This window comes from Marmota marmota, unplaced genomic scaffold (genome assembly GCF_001458135.2).
Source record: "Marmota marmota marmota unplaced genomic scaffold, marMar, whole genome shotgun sequence".
Classification (NCBI taxonomy): domain Eukaryota; kingdom Metazoa; phylum Chordata; class Mammalia; order Rodentia; family Sciuridae; genus Marmota; species Marmota marmota.
In genome coordinates, this window is record NW_026000211.1 from 18,161,545 (window position 1) to 18,178,509 (window position 16,965).

At 36.5% G+C, this 16,965-nt stretch overlaps 1 protein-coding gene across 1 annotated transcript; it reads left to right on the top strand.

Annotated features, from left to right (window-relative positions):
* The first annotated feature begins 706 nt into the window (after window positions 1-706).
* Aga (aspartylglucosaminidase) lies at window positions 707-12,232 on the top strand. The gene is made up of 9 exons (XM_015486192.2): window positions 707-917; window positions 2,837-2,990; window positions 3,567-3,679; window positions 4,612-4,724; window positions 6,571-6,685; window positions 7,821-7,896; window positions 9,691-9,798; window positions 10,488-10,621; window positions 11,978-12,232. Exons 1-9 carry the CDS (start codon window positions 791-793, stop codon window positions 12,076-12,078), a joined length of 1,041 nt encoding a protein of 346 aa, XP_015341678.1. The 5' UTR covers window positions 707-790; the 3' UTR covers window positions 12,079-12,232.
* Window positions 12,233-16,965: the final 4,733 nt, after the last annotated feature.

A 16,965-nucleotide genomic window follows, 5' to 3' on the forward strand; every position in this document is an offset into this window, starting at 1 on the left:
TGCATGTAAAGTCTCCATCCCTCCTTTTGTTCAAACATTTATTTAGTACTTAATGGTGTCAGGTAAAAATACTTTTAACAAAGAATGGAGCTAGACTTCTTGCCTAGAGGCATAGATGCACTTCAGTGGGCTGTGTAGAGGATCAATTTGTATTTCCCCAGATTGTCCTTTTCTTCCAGCTCGGGGATTTGTAAGGAGAGGACGTCCTACAGAAAGCTGTGGTAGGAAGACTGAGCAGGGAAAGTACGGGTAGAAAATATCTAAAATGAATTTGGTCTTAAGAACTCTTCACCCATACTCAATAACCATTTCAGATCCCTGAGGAATTCCAGATTACATTTTAGACGAGGCAAAGTTCAATTTACACTTTTAATTCAGAGGATAAATAAGTACAAAAACAATAAACATTTACCCAAAGTTCCTAAGGACAAACAAACCAGAGTTGCATGATTTCATACTAATTTTCCAATATGAAGCTCAATCTATACTTAACATCAAGGAAGGCAGCAATTTGTTTGACTAATAAAAGTAAATGTCTCTTCACTGCGCTTAACACGAAGCACCTCAGTCGGAAGGAACCCTGCAGCTCCACTACTACCGACCACTAACGCGATCCCTGAGAAGGCCGCGTCTCGCGAGAGTTGAGGGACTGCAGCCCGCACCAGAGGGAGAGGGCGTGGCCGTCAGGTGGGCGGGGTCCTGGAGATCACGAGTGCTCGAGCTCCGGACGGGTCTGGGCGGGTCGCTTGGCCCTGGACTTATTTCGCGTTTGTCTGCTTAGCGCGCAACTATGGCGCGGAAGTCGAATTTGTTTGTGTTTCTCGTGCCGCTCCTGCTCGGCCCGACCCTAGTGCGCGGCTTCAACACTCTGCCCCTGGTCCTCAACACTTGGCCTTTTAAGAGTGCAACCGAAGCAGGTGCGAGGCGGTGGCCGGGGGTGGGTATCTGCACTGCAAGAGGTCGCGGTGGGGTGGGGAGGACCGACTGGCTGGCCCCATTGCAGCTGCAGGGCAGGCAAGCGCCGGATTGGCCAGGCCTTCCGCAGCCTCGGCTTCCAGTCCTTCCTGCTTCGCCTGCTTCGCCCGCTTCGTTGCTCTTTTGCAATTGACCTTTACTCCATCGTCCTCCGAGGCTGTGTTTTTAAGTCCTTGTCATTTAGGATCACTCCTTGTATTGCCCCCCACTCCCACCCCGCACTAATATATATTACACTGTCCTACTGACCTCCAACGTTTCGGGTTTTTCAGCTTTTACTCTTCCAGTGGCACTTACGCTGGTTTTTGCCTGATACCTAGTTTTGCCGGGGTCTACCTCTCCACCTTCCCTTTTTCACCCCCACCTCCATGTATCTTCAGTACCCTGGATTCTTAATTTCTAGACAACCTTTTTTGCCCAAAAGATAGCATATTCTTTTCCCACATAACTTTTTTTTGGTAACACTCTGATATCCTTTCCTTGTCACCTAGATTGGGAGGTTCCAGCTTGACTGTACATTAAAATTATCCAAGGAGCTTCTCAACAATCATTGTGCCTGAGCCCCACCTCCTGGGATTTTGATTTAACTGCTGGAACTAGGTTATCTGCTTTTTAAAAAACACAAAACCTCCCTATGTAATTTTCCTTGGCAGTCAGAGAGGATTGAGAACCACAAAGCTATGGTATCCCCTCTTCCAGGAAGCCTTCCCTAATGCCCTTAAACTTAATCAATCGGAATCAGATTCCCATCTTTTGCTCCGTGATATTATCCTGTATATACCAATCTCCTGGCATTTTCGTATCGTATTATGTTTGTTTCTTTCGTTTCAAGACATACTACTGCAGGAGTAATTTCATACCCTTCGTACCCCATCTCATAGATTAACTTTCTGGTGGCAGAATTGGATCCAGAATTTGAAGGAGGTAAACTGCCATGTTATAGGGAGGGCATAGGCATCATAGAAAAAAAGGAATCAGGTTGTGAGAAAGAGATTCATAGCAACAGTGAGACCCAAAGAAGCCCAGCAATCTGGGCAGGGGACAATTCTGTGTAAGTTGCCTTACAGGAAACTTCTCAGAATGTACTTTCAAGCCTGTAGGTCCATTAGTGACATTAATTAAAATGCTTATTGACAGTACCTGCTGTTCAAGGAATTCTGTTTTTATGGGTAAAGTGTTCAAGGAAGACCTCCCCTACCCCAATGTACAGAACAGCACAGTGCTAAAAGTATGGCCACCATAGCTGAAGTAACTACTTTTAAAACCAAGCTCTGCTGGGTACCAGCTGAGTGACCTTAAAAAAATTTCTTAAGTCTATGGTTCAGTTTCCTCTTTTTTAAAATGAGGAATTGCACAGTACTACCTCAAAAACTGTTAAGAAGACTAAATGAAGTAATTCATATGAAGTCTGTCTTGTAACTGTTTCTTAGAATTTTATCGAGACTGTCCTGGAATGGGTGTTACCTCAAAAAAAAAAAAAAAAGAAAGGTAATAATTATGCATATTTTTGCAGAAGAAATTTGTGAGGTGATGATTTAATAGATTGTCAGTTTAACTTTGGGTAGTTTCAATTGTACCTTTAAAAATAAAGGAGAGGATACTGCTTTTCTTAGAAAAAATAGCTATTAAAAATTGAAAGAAAAAAAAAAACTTCACATTGTAGCAGTAGCCAAATTCTTTGAATTCTTTATAGTGATGTAATTTTTGTCTCTGACTGATTTGTACACTTGATAAACTAATTTGCTAACATTTCAGTTTAACTGAGTGTAAAAACGGGGAAAATTAAAATAGGAAGTCTCAAATTGCATTTGGCATCAGGAAAATATATATATAAAGGAGCATTATTTGGTTTAATTAACAGCATGGCTGGTGTTAGAATCTGGTGGTTCTGCCCTCGATGCCATTGAGAATGGCTGTGCTACGTGTGAGAAAGAGCAGTGTGATGGCTCCGTAGGCTTTGGAGGAAGTCCTGATGAACTTGGGGAAACCACGCTGGATGCCATGATCATGGATGGGTAAGAATGCCTTTCAGAGAGATTGCTTCTCTGTGTCTGTGCTTCATGTTAAGCTACATTTACAATTGTAATTTCTCCTAAGAGCAAGATGGGAGAAGGTATGAGTTTTGTCACAGGTCAGAACCACTAGCTTATTGTACTTGGCATTTTCAAACACAAGGATTTCCCCTCTTGATTATTTAAAAGTGAATAATTTATCCTAATAATATCAATAATACATGAAAATAGATCTTCTCCTGTAACAGGGAGAATATTTGCCTCTGACCTTATAAACCATCATTCACCTGACATCCACAAATATTGTGGTTTGTCTGACCAGAAGAAACCTTGCAGCCTCTTTCAGAAGCTATGTTTAAGAATTTTAGTTCTGTTGGAATATATGGTAAACTGATTTTCCGTTTTTTCCTTAATTCTGATCTTGTGGAAATCTATGAACTTCATGAATGTGCTTTTTGCTTTTCTGTGCAAGATGATGGAATTTATCCTACAAAACATTATTGCTTAGAGAACAGCAATATTTTTAAATTTATGCACCTATGAAAATATCTTAATATATACTACGTTTTTTTCTTACAGCACTACCATGAATGTAGGAGCAGTAGGAGATCTTAGACGAATTAAAAATGCTATTGGTGTGGCACGGAAAGTACTAGAACATACAACACACACACTTTTGGCAGGAGAGTCAGGTATTTTTTAACTATACTGAAATTCTTTCTAGTCTTGTCTGTAGTCATCCCTGTGAAAAATAGTACTCAGAATCCAAAGAGAAAAGACTTCAGTTCAAATCCCAGCTCTTAATGTCTATTTAACTGGATAGGTAACTTAACTTCTAACCCTTACTTTCTTTGTCTTTAAAATAGGATTTAAAAAAATAATAATAATTTATTACCTATAGATGAGTAAATGCTGGACTGAAATAGTGTTCACCATCAGTTTTTTTCCCATATTATTACATTTTTATGGGTGCATCATTAACCTAGAGAGCATTATTAACATAAGAAGATAGGACTAGAAGGAATATGCTATGACAACATCACTTACTTGAACACTTTCCAGACTGTATACTGGAAATTATACGGTGGACTATAATCAAAAATTATTTTTAATGATATGTTTATCTAGTGACTCCATTAGGTTTCCTTCAGTTTGGCAGTAAGTACAAAATCTCAAGGTACCTGACAAATAAAAGAATGGTACTCATTCAGTTGAATACAGTTGTCCCTTTGCTGTCACAAAGCTTTTTACACCCTGATCATGATCATTGCAACTGGTCAGAGCAGTAAGAGTCCATATTAGTGAGAGTGTGCATTTTTTTTTTTTTTTTTGGTAAGATGGAGGGAGATGGTGAAGGTGAGGTAGCAAAGGATTCTGCATAACACACAACCCAGGGAACTCAAGCAGATCAGCTTTAAGTAGGACATATGGAAGTTGAAGATGTAGAAATTGATTTCCTTGAAGTTGTTCATGTGTGAAAACTCTTTGAGAAAACTTTGTGTTCCCCTCTGGATGTCTTTGTGTACCGCATATAAGAGGCAGCTGACCTAGGATGCCTCCAGCACATACATTTTGCTCGAAAGATGATACTTTGTTAATTTATACTTTCCTTCCTAATCTCCAGCCACCAAGTTTGCTGAAAGTATGGGGTTTACCAATGAGGATTTATCTACCAATGCTTCTCAAGCTCTTCATTCGGATTGGCTTGCTCAGAATTGCCAGCCAAATAATTGGAGAGTATGTATATGTATTCAATCTCAAAAATAAATTACTTGAAAATATTAAAATTATTTCCTTTCAGTTCTTTCTTGCCTGCCTATTGCTGAGGATGCTTCTTAGCATCCTGGCTACATGTTACAGCTGAAGATTTAAGTTGTCTCTCTGGGCATTGACATGAGAGCTCCTTTAGCAGGCTCTGGTTCACATCCAGGGTGAAGAACTACTGGTCTCTGGCAGTTGTTTGCAGACTAGGAAGATTCTGGGAATTGGAGCTGCCCCCATCAGAGATTTTCTGCTTATATTTCCTTGGATAAAGGCTGAAAAAGTCAAAGTTTGGGAAACATAAGTCTGAAATATTTTCCAGATCTTATCTGTGTGAAGTATATATAAGTATATGTATGAAGTATATATCCAGCATCTTCCCATCACTTCAGTTAAAGATTTATACCATTAGGTGTCTTGTTTGTTACTAATGGGATAATTTGTCTTTAATGGAATTTTTAGCACAAATCAGTTTGCCTTTTCCATACAGTTTCCTTCTTTGATTATCTTATGGCCTCATCTTTTTTATTTTTTCCCTAATTGCTGATTACCATGATGTCTCTGGGATTAACCATGGAAAAAGATGGTTGATAAAAGAGAATAGGGAAGATACCTAGTATACTAATGTATAATGTGTACAGGTTGAACATCCCGAACCCAGAAATCTGAAATTCAGAACTCTCTGCCATGGTTCCACAAGTGAAATACTCTACACACCTCATGTATTGCAGTTAAAATGCAGGTGCACTAAGAATATTGTATAGCATCACCTTCAGACCACTTGTATACAAAACAAACTTGTATATGATATATAAATGAATTGCTTTAGACTTGAGTCCCATCCCCATGGTATACTTGTAAATATTCCAAAATCCAAGACAATCAAAAATCCAAAATATCTCTGGTTCCAAGAATGTCAGATAAAGGGATCATCAACCTGTAGTAGTTTCTTGTTTTGTTTTATTTATTTGTTTATTTTTATGCCACTAGGGATTGAACCCATCAGGTATTCTATCACTGAGTATATAACTAGCCCTTTGTATTTTTAAATTTTGAGACAGCCTCACAGAAGCTGGGTTCAAAATTGAGATCTTCCTAGGTCAGCATCCCGTACCACTGGGATTACAGGAGTCTATCACCTCACCCAGTCCTTATTTTAAACCAATCTATGTATACCACCTAAATTCATAAATGTGGATTATATTTTTGTGCCTTTAAGATTCAAAAGGATAGCTGGGTTTGCAACTCAGTGGTAGAGCGTTTGCCTAGTATGTGTAAGGTATTGGGTTCAATTTTCAGCATTGCATATAAATAAATAAAATAAAGGTCCATCAACAAGTAAAAAAATATATTTTAAAAAAATTTTAAAAGGAATCCAGAGTACCACACTTAGAGCATATTTCATAAGCCTAGCTTTGGAAAGAAAAAAGTGGATTGCAAACAGTGGTTTTAAATCTCAGAATTCTTATTTATCCAGGAAAAAATTTCTGAAGAGTACCATTGTGTTGTACCTTATTCCATTGGATTAATATCTAATTAAAAAAAAAAAAAAACTCTTGTATTGTGCTTAGAATTTTAGCAAATAAAGACAAAATTCAGGGACCTGTTCTATGTGTTTTATATATCTCCCATATTATGTAATTCTGAGACTAGCATGGGAATTTTGTAAACTTATATATTCATCAATTTTCACATAAGACTCAACTAATCTTTATGTTTACATTAACATATATTTCTTACTAGTGTTAAGTGATTGTACATAACTACTTGTCAATTTCTAAGATACTCTTTCTTAAAAATAAAACTTAAATCTTATTTACAGAATGTAATACCAGATGCTTCAAAATACTGTGGACCCTACAAACCACCTGGTATCTTAAATAAGGATGATCCTACCTATAAAAAAGCAGAAGATGATTATGGTCATGATACTATTGGTAATTTGTCTTTTATACAGTTTTCATGATTAAAAGTTAATTACCTTCTTCATCCCTGTTCATGTACTAGAAGTTGATTTTGGCAAGTAAGTGCCTCTCTCTCATTTTTTGTCTTTGGTATGTATATAAATAAGAGAGATTTTATGTATACATGAATGTATTTGTTAAATTGCTTATACAAGACTCCCCAAATCAAATATGACTATTCATGTGTTGATTTTTAATTCTTTGATAGTTAGTTCTTTATGTTGTTTGGTGGTACTAGGGACTGAACCCAGGGATGGTATACCACTGAGCTACACCACTCACATATCCAGGCCTTTTTATTTTTTATTTTAAAAAAGCATCTCACTAACTTCTCTAGGCTGGCCTCCAACTTGCAATCCTCCTCAGCCTCTCAAATTACTGGGATTATAGGCATATGCCACTTTGCCTGGCTATCATTTGCTATATTAAAGTGGCCTTAAATAATTTTTTCCAAGTTTTTAGGACCGACTTTTTTCTACTAGTCCATTTTAGTGATTTTATTTGGAATTACCCCTGGGGGGAAAAAAAAAAGGAAAGTAATTCACCAATTTGAAGAGGAAGGATATGGGATGTCTATCAAATGACAGTATGAATCCATGTCATCACAGTGCATAAATTATACTACTGATATAATTTTCACTATCCACAAATTTTCTCTTTACTTCTACATGAAATTAATGAGAGCATATTTATATTATTTTCCTAATTCAGGCTGTGAAAACACAGTACAAAGGCTGGTGACTTACAAACAACTGAAATTAATTCTCACAGTTGTGGCGGCTAGAAGTTCAAGGTCTAGGCATGAGTAGATCCTGTGTCTGGTGAGGGCCCATTTCATAGCTCATGGGTGATGTCTTCTTCATGTCCTCATGCAGTAGAAGGAGCTAGCCAGCTCTCTGGGCCTCTTTAATAAAAGTAATAGACTTATTTGTTAGGGCTGTGCCTTTATGACCTAATCACATCCCGGAAGCCTCCCTCCTAAATTCATCACTTTGTGGACATGAATTTTGGGGAGCCAACATTCAGACCAAGAAGTTATCAACTGCTCAATAATGTTGTTATATTTGAAGTAAACTTTAGGTACTGACAACTTTTTGTTTATTTCCAGGTATGGTTGTAATCCATAAAACTGGACGTACTGCTGCTGGTACATCTACAAATGGTATAAAATTCAAAATACCTGGGTTAGTGTTTTCATAAGAACAGAACTCTCAAATATATATAATGTAAAGCAGTATGTGCTGGGTGCTATGGAGGATAGTACAACCAAGTAGAGTGCCAGCCTCATGGCTGATGTAGATAAATGTGAAAGAAAACACATTAGATCTGCTAAGTGCCAAAGGAAGAGTCAGAGCCAGTGCTTTAGAGTTTAGGGTGGCTTAAAGTAAGTAGTTAGTAATGCCAATAAGGTGTTGCTAGCTAGGAACTGATCCTTGAGTCACAGAAAGGAAAGGGGATCCTCACAGCAAAGGCACTGGCAGGTAAAAGTAGTGCTCACTTCAGATTCAGGGCTTCTGCTGGCTGAAGAGGTTGTCAGTGCATGGTGGAGAGGCAGGTGGTGGAAGGTAAGACTGCAAAGGAAGACTGGAACCATATTTCAAGGAGTCTTATGTTAGTTTAAGGACGTCTAAATTTTATTTTGAAGTGGTAGAAAAGGATTAAAGATTTATTACAAGGAAAAGCTTTTGTCAAGAGTTTGGCATATTGCATAGGAAGCAAGAATAGATGTTAGGTAAAGAAAATCAATTTTGAGCCTCTTAAAATAACTCAGAAATCAAATGATAAAGAATGGTAATTATAGAAAAGTAATTGTAAATCTTTGAATGTCAGCTTGGCATGTAACAAGCTGATTACAATTTTTTTTTCAATTTTTAAATTGACAAGTAAAAAGCATTTATGACATATGTATAATGTTTTCATATATGTATACACACATACACAGACATAGTGATTTAACTTACCTCACAAAATTTTTTTTTTTGTGGTGATTACAACTTAAAATCTGCTCTGAGCAATTGTCAAATAGACAGTAATAAAGGTGTTGTTATTGTAATAACCATGATATACAATTGACCTCATAAAGTTATTCCTCCTGTCTAATGTAAATCTGTGTCCTTTGACCAACATGTCTCCAGTTCCCTCACTCCCTGGTATCAAGCAACCACCATTTTCATCAGTTCTATAGGTTCAACTTTTTTATACTCCATGTCTGATAATAAATTCTTTTTTTTTTTTTTTAATTTTTTATTGTTGGCTGTTCAAAACATTACATAATTCTTGATATATCATATTTCACACTTTGATTCAAGTGGGTTATGAGCTCCCATTTTTACCCCAAATACAAATTGCAGAATCACATCAGTTACACATCCATTGATTTACATATTGCCATACTAGTGTCTGCTGTGTTCTGCTGCCTTTCCTATCCTCTACTATCCCCCCTCCCCTCCCCTCCCCTCGCCTCTTCTCTCTCTGCCCCCTCTACTGACATTCATTTGTCCCCCTTGTATTATTTTTCCCTTTCCCCTCACTTCCTCTTGTATCTACTTTTGTATAACTCTGAGGGTCTCCTTCCATTTCCATGCAATTTCCCTTCTCTTTCCCTTTCCCTCCCATCTCTCATCCCTATTTAATGTTAATCTTCTTCTCATGCTCTTCGACCATACTCTGTTCTTAGTTACTCTCCTTATATCAAAGAAGACATTTGGCATTTATTTTTTAGGGATTGGCTAGCTTCACTTAGCATAATCTNTGATTGGCATTGCATTAAACCTATTAATAAATTCTTAATTAATGTAGGTTTGTGAAAACTAAGTTGGAAAACTAACAAAAGTCCTTTCTCTATGTTGTGAAGAATTTACTTAAAACAATAATCAGTAGTTATGTGGAAATATCCTCTATTTTGGAAACAGCTCATAATATAATTTATTTTACACTTGATTTCCTGTCCTAAATTCTTATGCTGTGTGCTCATAAAGTCGAATAGGAGACTCACCAATACCTGGAGCTGGGGCATATGCTGATGATACTGCAGGGGCAGCTGCAGCCACTGGGAATGGTGATATATTGATGCGTTTTCTGCCAAGGTATGACTTCTTACGTTTGTAAATTTTAGAGATCTTTATAGGGGATATGTTCTCTGTCAAGATACAAAATGAGTTTTTGTATTGCATAATCTGATTGTGCACAAGAGCTTTTGAGAAATTTATATACAAACTTTTTGCCTATCATTTAATGATCATTCAAATTAAGTAATCATAGTTCCATGAAATAGAATAGTACCCTACTTCACAGATGAGAATATTTATGATTTATTCAAATGTAAGTCCACTAAGTCAGGGAGCTATTATAATTGATGAAAGTATGAAACATAGTCCCTATGTGCAGTTAATTACTAGAACTTCATGTTGCATACGTGTACATTATTTTTTCCTTTAATAGTAGCACCTTTTCTCTTTTAAATGTAACCTCTATTCTCTGTGATTTCTGGTTATTATTACCAAGCCAGAAACTCAGCCAAAGTCAAAAAATACTAAGCCAGGAAAAAAAGCTAATTTCTTAGTCTGAAACTAATGGTGGATGACTTTAATAGATGACATTATATCAAGATTTCCTTGCTTCAATGTTGATGCTTTAGTGAGAGTTAGCCACTCCCACTCATTATATGTATTCTATCAAATATGACAGTTTTGTTAGTTTTAAATTTCTAATTAAAGTTACCTGATTGGAGTTTGCATTTGTTCTGTGATACTGAAGTTCCCTCTGTTTAAATCAGCTACCAAGCTGTAGAATATATGAGTAGAGGAGAAGATCCAACCATAGCTTGCCAAAAAGTGATTTCAAGAATTCAGAAGTATTTTCCAAAATTTTTTGGGGCTGTTATATGTGCCAATGTAACTGGAAGTTATGGTAAGTTGAATTTGAATTTTGATTTATGCAAACTCTTTTAAATACTATATTGTACAATATACTAGTCAGTAGAAAAGGGAACTATGTAGAGTAGGCTCTGAGTAAATGTTAATTGATGGTCTTTCAAGGCCCACAAGTGTTAAAATATACCTAAAACCATTTTTTGTTGACTACCGGTAGTTATTTATGATCTGTTCTTTGGCTCTTAGTTCTTATCCCTACATGTTGAGATGTACTAATTTAGTCAGATGCTTTTACTAATTAGAAAGGTAGGGATAAATTATTTCCCATTCTTCTTTTCTAATTGTTACTTAAATATTTCAGCCATTTAGATCTTTTGGGAGCTCCAAAAGAACAAAATGTATTACTAATTTGTAAACCAAAGAAGTTTGCAGAATTATTTTTGCACTGTGTTTGAGGCATGTCTTTTGCTTCATTTACTTTCCGTATGAGCCTATCACAGTTTCAAAGCATTTTAAGATCAACCACTGCTGATTCTCATTAGTGAATTTTCAGATGGGGAAGATATACAGCTTATTGATCAATACGACTTATTAGGTTAGACTGCTTATTATTTTCTTTGATCTTTTACTTCCCACACGTCTGTATTTGAAAAACTTGTTTGAGGAATTCCTTATTCTTTTTTAAGTACTAAAACACAAAAAGTCAGTAAGAGTTATGGGGAGGGAAGGTTTTATGTATGAAATAAGTCAGTTTCATTGATTCTCTTAAGAAATAAACTATAGAAGGCTCGGAGTTGGATTTAATAGGATGGAAAATGCTAATTATATAATTGTAGATGAATTTAAAATGACTAGTACCTTACATTTGAAATAATGAAAGTAGAAGGGACATCTCCCCCAAGGGTTTTTAAGCAGAAGATGAACCCAAGACAAAAAGCACCTTGTCAAATAACTCTTCTTTCTGTGAGATTAACAGAGTAGAAAAGAATAAGAAGCAGTGATGTTGCGGGGGGCGGGGTTGGGTGTTAATGGATGGATCGTAGGAATGTTCTAGAGGCTAGGGAAATAAAATTTTTGGATGATGTTCCTGAATAATTTCTTGTAAGAAAGGGACATGAAAACATTAAAAAAGAAACAACAGCATGTGTATGGAACAGACAATCTGCAGATTTTCTGAAGTTCAAGGGGATTGCTTCCCCACCACCTGTTTTTTGGGTTTTTTTTTTTTCTTTTTTCTCTTATAACTACTCAGTGCTAAGAAAGGTACTTCTTTGTAGCTTTGTTGTACATATGTATACAATTGCCAGTGTCCAGGCAAATAGCAATATCTGTGTTGGTTATAAATATATGCATCCTATATTTAACCACACATCTTTCTCTTTTTTGACCCAAGGTGCTGCTTGCAATAAACTTCCAACATTTAATCAGTTTAGTTTCATGGTTTATAATTCTCTAAAAAATGAACCAACTGAGGAAAAAGTTGACTGCATCTAATCCATCTTCTCTGTCACTATCTGTATTTAAAGAAGAAAAAAACAAAAGCAAAAGGTTATGATCATCATGTAGTGGTTGTCTGCATTGTAAGGTTTTTGTATAAAGTAAACACAAAAATAAATTTATGCTGAAATGGCACTTTCTACATCTGAAATTTTTGTATTTTCTATTTTTATTTAAGCTTTGTACACTCGCTGAAAATTAATATCCATATGTGTATGTGTTGTATAGACTTAAATGTAAATGATATTTGAATTTCTAATTGATGTTGCAAGAAATTACTACTTCAGGAATATATTTTCACAGTAATATACTAAATCCAAGTCAGCTATATTTGAGTACTTAAAATCATTAAAGTATACAAGCCTTTTAGGTCTTCCTCAAAGGAAGAGTTACCACTAAGACTTGGCAGATTAGTCCTGGTTAAATTTCAGTTTGTTATGTTCAGTATGACATACCTCTGACCACTGATTATTAGTTTTACCTAGTGTTCCTAATAGCTTGAAGCAGGAAGAATGCTATTAATATAGATGCTTTTTATTTTGCACATATTAGAAAATATGGGCAATCTTCTGGTAAGCAATTATATTGATTTTGTTTGGATTACTCTCTAATGGAGCTCTGAATGTAGGAAAGTTTTGAGCCACAAAAATCTCTGGTCTTTAAGCTACTGATATTCAGTATTGGTCATGTCTTTTACAAATCATTGGGGGCATTTGATTTGTACTGTAATTTTACTAATGTCTTTTGCAGAGGTGGGGATTACAATTAGAAATAAGTCAATAATGTGTTTTGTGGCTTGGTATTATTTTCCTAACTTCTGAACTACATCTGAAAAGTACATGGAAGTTGTGTGTCTGCTTTCTTAGCATCATCTTGTTTTTTTATCCTCCCTCTGTACCAGGGATTGAATCCAGGGCACTTAACCATGAGCCACATCACCAACCCACTCCCCCCTTTTTTTTTCTTTTATTTTGGGCGGGGCGGGGGGGTACAGGGGATTGAACTCCAGGGCACTTAACCACTAAGCCACACTCCCAGCCCCCTATTTTGTATTTTATTTAGAGACAGCATCTCACTGAGTTGCTTAGCACCTTGCTTTTGCTGAGGTTGGATTTGAACTTGCCATCCTCCTGCCTCAGCCTCCCAAGCAGCTGTAACTATAGGTGTACACCATTGAACCCAGCTTTTAGCAGCATCTTTTTCCTTCAGAATCATTCTCTTTAAAATCAGGAGTCTAACACATTCCCCATCATTCCTACCCCCCTACCCCTTTGCCCCCTCCTTTTCCGCTCCCTCCCCTTTGCCCTATCTAAAGTTCTTCCATTCCTTTCCCATGCCCCACCCCCATTGCCATTATGGGTCTGCATGCTCATATCAAAGGAAATATTCCGGCCTTTGGTTTTGGGGGATTGGCTTGCTTCACTTAGCATTGTATTCTCCAACTACATCCCATTTACCTGCAAATGCCATGATTTTATTCTCTTAATGCTGAGTAATGTTCCATTGTGTACGTATACCAAAGTTTTCCTATCCATTCATCTATTGAAGGGGATGGTGGAATGAGTTAGACATCATTACCCCAAGAACATGTATAAGACACGAATGGTGTGAAAATACTTTGTGTACAACCAGTGTCGTGAAAAATTGTGCTCTATATGTGTAATTTGAAATGAATTGCATTCTTCCATCATGTATAACAAATCAGAATAAATAAATTTTTAAAAAGCCAAAGAGAAAAAGTTAAAAACAGCCTCATCTTATGGCATTTTTATAAAAGGACCCGAATACATATTGCCTCCCTTTCTATTGTAAATAATTTACTCTGAAAAACGATTTTAGGTATCAGGAGTATAAATGTAATATAATAAAAAATAACTTCTACTTTTGACTACTTTTAGGCTTTATATACATGATTTCTAATAACTTGTTTAACTGGGTTTTTATTAAACTGTTAATCATGTTATTTTAAAAACATCTTTGATAAAAAGATATTAAAAAGTTAAAACCCCTAAAAAAATCAGGAGTCATTAACTAATAAAATTATATGTACAGCATTATCCTGAAACTTCAGTATTCTGCACCCATTTTGGTTTTGACTTTGTCATAGTTAAGGGTAGAAAGCTGTAATGTTAGTGAGACACAGTGGCTTACTAGGGTGAGGCAGGAGGATCAAGAGTTCAAAGTCAGCCTCAGCAACTTGGGCCCTAAGCAACTCAACAAGACCTTATCTCTAAATAAAATACAAAAATGGTCTGGGGATGTGGCTCCATGGTTAAGTGCCTCTGGGTTCAATCTACATACCAAAAAAAAAAAAAAAAAGTAAGCTGTAATTTTGAGAGTGGCACAGATCACTTGTTCTCAGGCTTTGCTATGTATCATGGCTGGCTGGGGAGACTTTTTAAAAACATCCTCTGCTCTATCCCATTAAATCAGATTCTCCACAAATGAGGACTCAAAGTCTAGATTTAGCAACTGCTTATGGTACTCTGAAAGCTAATAAAGAGACAGTTCTGCAGCTTCACACTCACAAAGCAGAAGAGGAAACCTCAACTTTCGAGGGTTCCCAGGAAGGATGCCAACTTGCTTAAATCTGATGCAAGGCCTTGGAAAAGGGACAAGAAGCCAGACTTAAACTTGCAGTATATTTATTTTAAGATGATACTCCTGTTTTGCATATTACCATTAATAAGTTAGGCAGTCTTTTACCACCAGAAAAAGGAGAGTGAAGCTTAAAGTATTCATGGCCTGTCATTCCTCAGCAAATTGGGAGTTCAGCTGACAAAAATCAATGTACATATGTTTCTAAAGGGTGTTTTCTGTTTAACTCTCACTCTTCCTGATGAAAATAACGTCTCCATATATCTAAAGGAGAAAGAGAAATGGAATTAGCTTTGGAAATGCATTTTTAAAGCGCTGTTTGAATAAGATAGTATTTAAATACTGCATATGTGTTATCCTTTCTTTTGGAAAGATAAAATTATTTTATCCCTGGTGAAGATGCATACAAAGGAAACTCACATCTTTGATGGTGTTTTGATACCGATGTTCCGTGGGTTTATAGGAAAGACATGTAGGAAACAGGGAGATGGCACAATCAGCAAAGGATCTGTGAGCCAGTCATAGATGGAACTCAACTGTCTGCCTAAGACTTGGGAAAAGCAAGAGAAATAACTTGGGAAGGGAATCCTAGAAAATTTAATCATGGTCTTAACTTTTACTGGCAGACAGTAATTGGTTTGCTCCACATATCCTGGCCATGGCATTGTTATAGATTCAGGGCTATTATATAGCATAGGGTCAAGGTAAGAAGTTCAGTTCAGAGATTTTGTCACCTTGTGCTGCTTTTTTTTTCCTTTGACCCTATCAAAAATGTTCATTTGCCCACTACTGCATATGTGTTATCCTAGGGGAAGTGACCTTGTCCTAAGCACACAGGGATTAAGCAACTTTCCTTATTGACTATGAAAACATTAATATTGTGACTTAGATTCTTCTTTTTAAATATTTCATTCTGTTTCTTTAAGAGAAAATATTTTTGTACTCACACCTTTTATTTTACTTAACCAATGCAGGAGTTGGTGGGCTTAAATTTGAGCATTATCTTAGCCCATTTTAACAGCAACCCTTAGAAAAAGGAAGTGATTTTGGTATCAGCAATATCAAAATGTCTTGATTATTATACCAGAGGCTGCACTTCACTGGAGTGGTTTTTATTTTTAGCACAATAGACAAAAAGGAAAATGTTACCCACAGTATGTAATAAAGATTTTGCTGATTTTGTGCTCATCATTATTCACTTTGATTAATCTCTGGAACAAATTTTTTAAATTATTTCACTTACTTTGCTTAAATGTGGCAAAAATGACTTCTTTTGTGTTCTCAGTTCTACTAGGTACAGTATATACTGGAAGTCTTGAATTATATTCAACGAACATTCCCAGATCTGCCTACCTGGCATATTGTAGGTTTTGGTTGCCTTGGTCCCCTTGTGATTTGGTGCAATCATGTAACTTTCTGATAATGAGTGGTAAGCAAAAATGGACTGTGAGACCTTCCCAAGCTTAATTTTTTTTTCCAAGCATAACAACATGATGGTTGTTGCCCCTATCAACCTGTAACCTTGAGTGACTATAATGAGCATACCCCATGACAGTACAATTCATATGTATTGTGGTCCAATATAGACTCTTGATATATAAAATACACATGAATAGGTAAAAAGTTTCATGTAAGTTATTAAATTAAAAGTAAAACTATGGAGACACAAAAATCTGTGGCTGCAAGAGGCTCCTGGAAAAGGAGAAATGAATAGACAAAGAACTGACTACTTTTCAGGCAGTGAAACTATTCTTTGATCTTGCAATGGTATCAGCATATTAGAATGAACAATGAACAAAACGAGAAAGGAAATGGGTGCTGGTCAGTATACATCCATCCAAACCTATAGAATATACAACACTGAGAGTGAACTATAATGTAAACTATGGATTATGGGTAATAATGATGCGCCAATGCAGGTACATTAGTTGTAACAAATGTGCTACTCTGGTATGGTACAGTGATGATAGGGGGACTGTGAACTTGAGTGAGAGGGTGTAGAGGAAATCTCTACCTTCCTCAGATTTTGTTGTGAAGATAAAACTGCTCCTAAAAAATAATGTAGTACTAGCTGGGCACAGTAGCATATGCCTGTAATCCCAGTGACTCAGGAGGCTAAGGCAGGATCGCAAGTTCAAAGCCAGCCTCAGCAAAAGCAAGGCATTAAGCAACTCAATGATACCCTGTCTCTAAACAAAATACAAAATAGGGCTGCGGATATGGCTCAGTGGTCAAGTGCTTCCGAGTTCAATTCCCGGTACCCCAAAAATAATAATATAGTACAAC